General features: G+C 37.9%; 1 protein-coding gene across 1 annotated transcript; it reads right to left on the minus strand.

The window, feature by feature from the left end:
* Positions 1-76: 76 nt before the first annotated feature.
* GCK72_006965 (uncharacterized protein) lies at positions 77-5,853 on the minus strand (the record flags this gene model as incomplete). The annotated part of the gene is made up of 9 exons (XM_003109950.2): positions 77-169; positions 218-337; positions 729-855; positions 910-1,031; positions 1,077-1,219; positions 1,268-1,528; positions 4,323-4,632; positions 5,526-5,680; positions 5,733-5,853. The coding sequence occupies 9 exons, from the start codon at positions 5,851-5,853 to the stop codon at positions 77-79; spliced, it is 1,452 nt and encodes a 483-aa protein (XP_003109998.2).
* Positions 5,854-9,713: the final 3,860 nt, after the last annotated feature.

The following is a 9,713-nucleotide window of genomic DNA, read 5'->3' on the forward strand; positions in this document are numbered from 1 at the left end:
TATTTGAATACAAAAAATTGACCAGAAAAACAATTTATACCTGTATATTGAAAATGTTAACTTTTGACAAGACAACCTAGTTTATATAGTCCTGATACTTGAACCGCTCATAGTCCGAAGTACAATTGAGTACGTAGCCAGGTTCCTTGTGGTGCTTATGGTAGCGGATCTGGAATTTTTTGAGTTTTGAAAAAAAAAATTCCCACAGAAGACATACTGGGACAAGATTCTCATAGTAGTCTTGAGCGAAATCATAATTTACTTGCCCGAGGAAAGTTCGGTTGTAAATTAACTCGGCGGTGCACTCCACAATGGAGTAGTCAAATGAGGGGATCATCTGAAAATAGTTTTTTATCTTTTCGTTCGATAATTGGACAAAGTAAATTATAAATTATACAAAACAAAGGTAGAGCTTTATTTTTGTAGTTGACACATTTTTTGTACGGACACTCCCTAGAGAGTTATGGTTATTTTAAGACGACAGCTCAAAAATCACTTTATTTTGCATTGAAACGATTTGAGGGAGAAATTATGTACTTTTTCAATCTTGTTAGAGTGTACCCGTACAAAAAAGTTGTCAACTACAAAAATGAAGCTCAACCTTTGTTCTGTATGGTTTATACATAATTACTTTGTGGGACAATCAGCGATACCGTAATACCCTCTCAAAGTTGGTCATTTTAAACTGAAAAAGACCAGACAAAAAATCTTACTGCACGGTACTGTACCTTATTGAACATCAACGAGGGCATTGCTGCGACCGCTCTGAAATCCTCAATTCCAAATATACAAATTTCATTTCGAACGGTCTTCGACGCACAACTTTCACGCGTTCCATCCCACCAGTGAGTCATTCTGAAATATTCAAAACATTCCAAGGATTCTTAATTTTCTGTGAGGAATACGCACCTAGTAATCTCAATAGCTCCCGGCTCTCCACGCCTGATACATTCATCGGTGAAATGACCAGGCATTCCCAGATCTGCGTTCATTTGAAACGTTGGGATGAATTGCTCGTCACCGCCGTATCTCTGAAATCAAAATATAACGGGGCCAGTAGAAATTTATGAACTCACTGATAGGTTCCATTGGTTTATATAATTAGTCAAATCGACTTTTTGGGTTAGCCACTCAACAGCTGCCCTAGACAAAGATCCTTGAACATACCCGCTTGCCATCGTCATTTCAGAATTTAGAATTCTAGTTTCTACTTCGGATTCTGAAACAAAAAATCTAAAATTTGAAAGCAACCGCCCAAACAAGATACCATTCTTGAACATCTTCAATGACTTCGGATCCCACTTCAGATTTTTCGTCCGCCGTCTTTTCATCTCAGGGCTCACTGACACGTCGTTCGCTCCTCCGAGTAAATCAAAGATTCTATCGAGTTCATATACAGATTTTGTGATGACGTCATGATTCTGAAGAAGCATCAGATAGCTCCAATCACGACGGGAAACTACTGCTTTCATGCAACGGTAGTGTGCAAGATTGTTATTGTGACCATTGCTGTCATAGGATTCCGTGGCTGGAAAGGAATTTTTGAGGGAGAAACGAATAGTTATGGGACGTGACCTAAATCATTAAAAAACTAAAAAAAAACGCAGATTCCAAATATATATTCAGTTTTTGCTCTCGAGGCCTGGTAGCCGAGAAAAACAAGGTCAAAGTTTGGCAAAAAGGCGAAAAATTTTTAGCAATTTTCTTCTCGCAGTTTTCAAATCTTTTTAACTTTGGGTTTTTTGACATCCAGACATTCGGACACACCGACAGACAGATCAACCCAAAATTTGTGTTTTCGGTGCAGCTTTAGGCTCAAAAGTCGAGTTTTTTCAACGAAATTTTTTGAATTAAACCATTTTTTTGCGTCTTTTTCAAAATTCCTTCTGACTCTTTGAAACTTAACGAAATCTTATGGTATTAATATATTTTTGAAGATTTTGGCTTGGCTTTTCGTATAAACTACGTTTTAAGGTACTTGGAGCCTTAGGCCTCAAGCCTTACCGACTAAAAAGGTCATAATTGTCATTTTTCCGAACTTTGATCTCGTTTTTCTCAAAAACCAGGCCCCGAGGGCAAAAACTTAATATATAATTGGAATCAGCGTTTTCCCAGCTCTCCAATGATATACATAGGTCACGTCTCATATCTCTACACTGACTCCATGACCTAACCCTAATTCCGACCTCTACAATTTAATTCTGCTTCCTCCATTCTTCTCCCAAAAAGGAGTTGTTTACTTGGTCATTACTATTCAGTCGAGACGACTCAAACCGGTCGTCTGTCCCTCTATAAAATACCTCCGTGCGCACTCGCATTACACTCGCCCTTCCTTCCCTCAACCAACATAAATGTATCTGTGTGTCAATCTCTCTCCCTCCCCTCCACCAGCATTGTCCCACTTTCCCGCTTGACTTTGATTAATTGTCTTTTTTGGGAATGGTGAGAAAAGTGCATCGGGATACATTTGATCTTGATTGATTCATTTTTGGGCTTGGTTGCGAATAAATTTGTCACGATGAATCTACCTAACATAAGCTCCTTTAAAAGTGATTCAACTTGTCATCCTGGTGATTTTTTAAATTCTCATCTTATAAACCTTTATCCGGATTATAGTTATTCATTCAAAGTCGGCGACTTAAGTCCCCAAAGTCGCCATAAGAGCGGGGTCAAGAGAGCCTAGTCCAAGATGACGAAGAATTCCTATAATTACACACTTTGCTCAGGAAAACGGATTAATTACAGAGAAGTCCGAGGCGGTTGACACAGTGCCAAAAAAGACTTGGCTGAGTGCCAAACTTGAATTTGGTACATCTTTGAAAACGCGATGCGCACGCAACGCCACTCGGGAAAATTCAAATCTGATCGTTGCGGATCTTACGCCTCGCACTGTTGTGATAACGGGTTCAATCCCATATTGAAACGAAACAAGAATCAAATGATAATGACCTACAGACGGGTATGTATAGCTGAGAAAAGGTTCCCGGTATTTCGAGTTTTAGAAAACATGGGTTACTTTTTAATAAATTTCAGAACATTCTCGTTTTCAGCTTTATTTCCACAAAAACCTCAACAAATTCAGATTTCTATAATTAGAATGTCCTCCACGACCAGCAGCAAAAAGCCAACCGAGACGTCGGAATCGGATTAAGACAGGCATGTGACACATTCCGCCCCGATATGCAACATTTTTCACAGTTTAAAAAAAGATCGAATTGAATTTACTGGCTTTCTAATAAAGTTATTTTTCTTACTTTTTCACTACTTCCAAAAACTGGCACTCCAAAATAGCATTGCTTAATCTGATTGAAACTTGTCTTTGTATTCAAACCACCCGCTCGTTGTCCACCACTATTAGTGACCTGTCGGAGGCTTTCTCTCTCTCTCTCTCTCTCTCTCTCTCTCTCTTTTTCTCGATGCTTGGTCAGTCCATGAAGACCTACCGGGCAAGAATATGAGGGCATGTGGTGGTAAACGTGTTTCTCGCTTATTGCTTTTTTTTCAGGATGATCCCTTCTTTTCACTTTTTTGGGAAATAGGCCGAAGCAGTTTTGTTATACTTTAAAGGCGTATTATGGTCAGTTATGATAGTTTCATATCAAAAATTATACGTTTCGACCTTTTCATTTTCATACATCAAGAGTTTTTTATTTTAAGTGAGAGTCGGAAAACTTGGTCAGTGAAATGGCCGAATAAAATTGGCCCGGTGGCCTAGAAATTGACTTCAGCCGCGGTTTTAAGGTATTTTCGATCATTTTCGTAATATTCTTCAATAAATCCTATAGAATACTAAAATATTGATAGAAAAACAATAGAAACTAATGAAAATCATCTAGGGCTGGCGCGCCGTCAGCGCGTTTTCTCGCCACAGCGTCACTCAAGTTCACGCGAAAACTTTTTCAATTATCATTTATAATTTTGGAAATGGAAGTGAAATTTCTAGAACTTTCTCACAGACCAAACTTTCTGGGGCTCGCTTTCAAGGGGTTGCACACCGAATTAAAAAATTCTTGGAGTATGAGAATGAACTCGTCGAAATGCATACATTATAATGTGAAACTGACCACAATTCACATTGTATTTCACTATCTCAACCATCTACAATTTCATGTCTCCGCTTTCTCGACCACCCCAAGTTTTCATTTTCTTTTTCATGTCATACTATCTCTCCTTTTCTTCCAAAATGTTGCATTTTCCCTCAACAACCTAATTACTGAATAGATCGTTATCAACACTATCGAACAAATATTGTCCTTCTTGTCGCCTCATTCGTTAGCATCTGTCATTTACCTCTATTTCATATATAGTACAAATGCACTTACCTGGTAGTAGAATTATATTTGGAAGGCATTCCGATAGGCTCTTCATATCGTCATGAAACTCTCTTGGCGCTTTCTTATCGATGGCGAAGCAGAACAAGTTCTGTGGATGATATGACACTTGAACTTGTTTCTCGATGAATTCATAATCGGTATAAACTATTCGAGCGAACGCGGTGCCACCTAGTTTGAGAGGTTCAAAATGTAGGTGACGTGGACGGATTCTTGAGTTGATTGCTGAGCATGACATGTTGAGAATAGGGTCAGAAATGAGAGGAATTCGATTGTCACCGGTTAAGGTTTGGAGATAGGTCTGAAATAGATTCTTCGTGCTTTCCGAAATGAATTTGAATAAGAAGCTAGCGGGGGCAAAGATTCCGGTTGCCAGATCAGACTACGTTTCCTGTCTGCTGTGATTTTTCGAACTCATTTTCCGAATTTCATGCAAATTTTTAGATTTTTGTGTGAGATAAAAAGGGCATTGTGTCCTGGTCATGCCAGTGACCTAATAGTCATAGAAAATGATGCCATCTAGGTAACGACTAATACAGTATACTAGGGAGCTAGGATATATATGTACAGTACCGCTCAAAAGGTTGGCTGTTTTCAGAGGAAAATGACCAACTTTAACCGTGTTTTTCGGTGTCACTTCCTTGTCCGATAAGGATAATTTTGTATGGATTAAACAGAACAAAAATAGCACATCATTTTTGCAGTTGACCATTTTTTTGTAGGAACACTACCATGAAAGTTACATGTTGTCAAAGTCTTTCTCCCTGAAATCGAGTAATTTCAGTAACTCACTTTGACAACCTGCAACTTTCATGGTAGTGTCCCTACAAAAAAATGGCCAACTACAAAAATGAAGTTCTATTTTTGGTCTGTTTGATCCTATAAAAAGTTATTTTGTGGGACAGTTAGTTTTACTATGACACACTCTCAAAGTTGGACAATTTTAATTGAAAACATCCAAAGTTGATATCATTTTGAGCGGGACTGCACCTTGTAGATTTTGAGTGTTTATAATTTTTTTGGTCGTTCGGTTCCTCACTTTCTGTCAATTTTAGAAAAGTTTTGTATGAAAAGGTTTCCCTGACAAAAAGCCATACATAAACCTTGAGACCCTGATAGTGTCACGAGCTTTATCTATTCTCTTTTTACAATAGGAAAGGCTTGTAAACGCCTGTCATAATCCCACAAACTCACTTTGTCACCTTCTAAAACTCTTCCACAATCCACATGTTGGGTCTCCGGTCTCTTACAATACAACCCTTCTTCTTCACAAGTACTTGGTCCATTCCGCAGTGCTTCTATCATTTTCTCATAGACAAACGCTTTTCGTTCGACGGATAGTGTCATATCTGAAAAAATTTTGAAAATTGATTTTCCTTGAATTTTTTTCCTTGAACTCACCGAAATTTGGTCTGAATAGTGCAAGAAATTCAGTAGAAGTGACAGTGTAGATTGCAACACAAGATACAGAGAGTAGGAGAATACCTATTTTGGCATAGGAAAAGCCAAAACTCCGGTCCATGGCTATTTCTCCGAAATGAGATTCTAGGCAACTAGCTGCCGGCTTATCCCTTTTTTTGTTTTAATGTTATGGGTTGGGTTAGCACTTATAAAGCACAGTCAGAAATGAGAAAAACTACTTTCGAGATCTCATTACAGATTGGTCGGTCTGCAGAAGTGAATTCACAGACCGAATTCAGAAAGGGAGAAATGAAAAAAGGTGACGCTTTCCGAAAGAAGGGAGGACCGTGCCTTTCGGTCTGAATCTTTGAACTTATTTTAGGGAAGTGGTGCGAGTGTACGCAAGATAGTAGATCTATGTGCGAAAAGAATTTTGAAATTTTTGAAAGACACGAAATAACCCGGTCTACCGTTGAAGCTACACTTGCAGAGAAAGATCAAGAAGAATTTCGGGATCAAAGTATATACGAAATGTTATGAAAATGAAAGGAATGATGTCATTTTAGGGATTTTCAGCCTTGAGGCTTTTATGACTTAGCTAAATGCGTATACCGTAAAACCTGTAATAGAGGCGCACCCGCTAGCAAGAGTTTGGAGCATCCTATCTCGGCTGTCTTCAAAGATATGAAAAAATTTTCAACTGAAGAAATATTCTATAAATATTAAGCTATATTTTGCCAGTTAGCAGTTTTTTGATATTTCCTCTGTGAACCGAGATATACCGCTGCAAACAGGCACCGATAGACGCGCCATTTTTACAGGCTTCACGGTAGTATAGAACCAAAAAACCTGGCGTGCCGTGGACGCGGGCAACCAGTTTCTGAAGATGTGATTCTGATTATCCGACTCATTTCAAATATCAAAAACTAGGAACTGTAAAAAAATTTAGAAAAATATGTCCTAGATGTCGTTCTCTCTTCTCAAGGTTCCTGTTCTCTCTTTCCTTTCATCTTCCCGCCGTTGCGCATGTTGCCGAAAGTTCTGACCGCTAAATGAATTCTCAAATATATGTTCTGCTTGAATCAAAACTTTACACTGATATGAGTTGTGTCGGTTCCATCAAAAAACGATTGCATGAGTATTGTAGACGACGCGAAGAATTGTTACACAACTATGAATCATCGGTGTGACTGCCTTCCACCGGAGCCTGCCTACCACCTACCAACCATTCCGAAAAAATACTATATAGTCGATTTATTCTACAGACATCATGAGGATAGGCATCCTTTTAAACAATTCTGGTTTCTTGATGTAACCCCGATCGACAGCGTTTTTTTTCAAATCTCATAGAATATTCGAGACGGTTCCGCCAGCTTCAGGCATTTTTCCTCAAGGAAAAAGTTTGTTTCGAACAAGTTCTTCCTACTAGATGCATTCTGATTTCTGATTTTTCGAACCCCCTCTTTCATGCCGATTTTTGTTCGAGATAAAAAGGGCATTGTGTTCTGGTCATGCCAGTGACCTAGTAGTCAAAGAAAGTGATGCCATCTATGGAACGACTACTACAGTATACAAGTGAGCTTTGGCTGTTTTCAGTGGAAAATGATCGACTTTGACAGTGTATTTCGGTGTCATCTGAATATCCGATAAATTCAATTTTGTATGAGCTGAACAGAGCAAAAATAGCACATCATTTTTGTAGTTGACCTTTTTTTGTAGGGACACTACTGTTACAAACGCTACGTTTGTATACTTTAAACGTGTACATTCCTCGAGGTTACACGCATTTTATTAATTCTATTTTTTCATTGACCTTGCCTTTTTATCATGCCATGTCAAGGTCAATGTTATTCTGAACTTTCACTAAAAAGCTCAGTTCTGATTTTCCCTCGCTCCACGATTACCGCAATAAAGAGTAATTATAACCCGTCTTCTACGTCATAAGGATGGCGGACATTACAACTACCTTGAAAGTTACAGGTTGTCAAAGGGAAAAGCTCCAAAGTTTCAATTAGTCGATTTCAGGGATAACAAAGTTACTGTGATGGCATATAACTTTCAAGATAGTGTCCCTCCTAAAAAATGATCTACTACAAAAATGATGTGCTATTTTTGTTCTGTTCCGCATATTCAGGTGGCACCGAAAAACACTGTTCAAGTTGGTCATTTTCCACTGAAAACATTCAACTTTATAGCGGTACTGTAGATGCATTCTGACTCCTTTCTTCTATTTATTTTTCAGTTTTTGATGCCACAAAGATATATCAAATGTTGACTTAACCATTTTCCCATATTCCTTTGTCCTCTTACAAAATACCGTAATCCCTCTTCTAATTTCATCTTTGTTTCAACGTGTTCCTTTGTTTTGTTCCTTCAAAATACAAATACTTGGCTTCTTCTAACATGCAACATTTGGGGAGAGTGTTCTTGACCCCATGGCGTCAACACTCGTGAATACATCCAAATTTCATACTCCTCCCTCTTTTGGCTTCAGCAGAATTTATTTCTCTCCCTTCGCAACCCTTTTATGAAACAAACGTCATCATAATCCATTTGACACTGAGCTAGTGATTAGTCACATTATCAGAATAAGGAGATCAGTTGATCACCTCTCTCTTGAATGCCCTTTTTCGGTTGCATGCCCTTTTTTCAAAAAATCTTGTGATTTTTGAAACTCCATTGACTTCAACGCCCACTCAAAATTTCTTTGAAATCTCAAAATTCTGCAGAAGAATACGTATAATAAATTCTCGATATTTCCTATAGTTATGTTTATTGCCCGTTCCCTTTCTCTCTCGCTTCCATTCACTTTTCCATCGGCTTTTCTATCTTTCCTGCTGCGACTTCATCGACTTTCTCTTCTTTCTGAACTTTTGTGTATAGGCGCGTTGAGATGATATAGTTTTTTCGGTTTCTTCCCATTTCTTTTTGTTCGGACGTCCAGATGTTAGAAGAGCAGCCCCTCGAGAGGTCAACCAAGTTCATGCAACACATATTGAGAAGCTAGATTTTTTGTTTTGTGGAATTTGAGTAGAGTGTGTCTGTCTTTTTTAACATTTTCGCACACTGAAGAGTGTTCATATTTAAAAATTATAAGGTTTTCGTGTCCGTTATAAAAGCTTTGCCCTTCAATCTTTCTTATTTTTAAGTACTTTTCAACACGATGATTCCAAATATGTGATCCAATTCTGCAGAACGCTTAAGTCATTTCCAGTGAAAATTGCATTCTTCAAGAGACTCAAAATCAATTTTAGACCTAACTCTTCCAATTTTTTTTTCTGTATAATACGTTTAAATAAAGGTGGAAAATGCACATTATCAACGTTTTCTGGTAAAAAAGTTTAATGACAAATGTCCAAATGATAAAAATGAAAGTGATACGATTATTTTCCTGAAAACTTTTGTTATTAGAAAACGTTGCTAATGTTTCTTTCAACCTTTATTTACAAGTGTTACACAGAAAAAAGGAAACATTGGATTTAACATTCATTTTGATCTCTTCGAGTCTCTGCAGTTTTTTGCACTGGAAATGACTTAAAATGCATACATCTCACTTAAATGAAGCGTTCTAGAAAATTGGATCAAATGTTCGGAATCAGCGAGTTCAGAAGTACTTGATAGAATATGTGGCAGTTTAAAAGGCCGAGTTACGTCTGGAACATTCCCTAGTCAGTTAAAGTTAATAAAGCAAGATTGTAACAGTATAGAAAGTCCAGAAAGAACCAAAAACTTTAGTTTAAATTTGATAAAACCGCCATTCGAAACAAAAAAAACTTCGCGTCTGCTCCGCAACATAGAAACCAGCACCCCCAAACCCTTAGAGTGTGTAAATTCTATAGGAGCAGGAAGAGAAAGAGAAAAGTGGCGATGGCACAACTCGTGACTTGCTCCATGCCAATAGAAAGGGAAAGAGAAAGAAAGTGAGATAAGATGCAAAGAAAAAACATTTTGTTTACCTCATGAAAAAATATCTTTTGATAT

This window comes from Caenorhabditis remanei, chromosome II (assembly GCF_010183535.1).
Source record: "Caenorhabditis remanei strain PX506 chromosome II, whole genome shotgun sequence".
In the NCBI taxonomy this organism is placed as follows: Eukaryota; Metazoa; Nematoda; class Chromadorea; order Rhabditida; family Rhabditidae; genus Caenorhabditis; species Caenorhabditis remanei.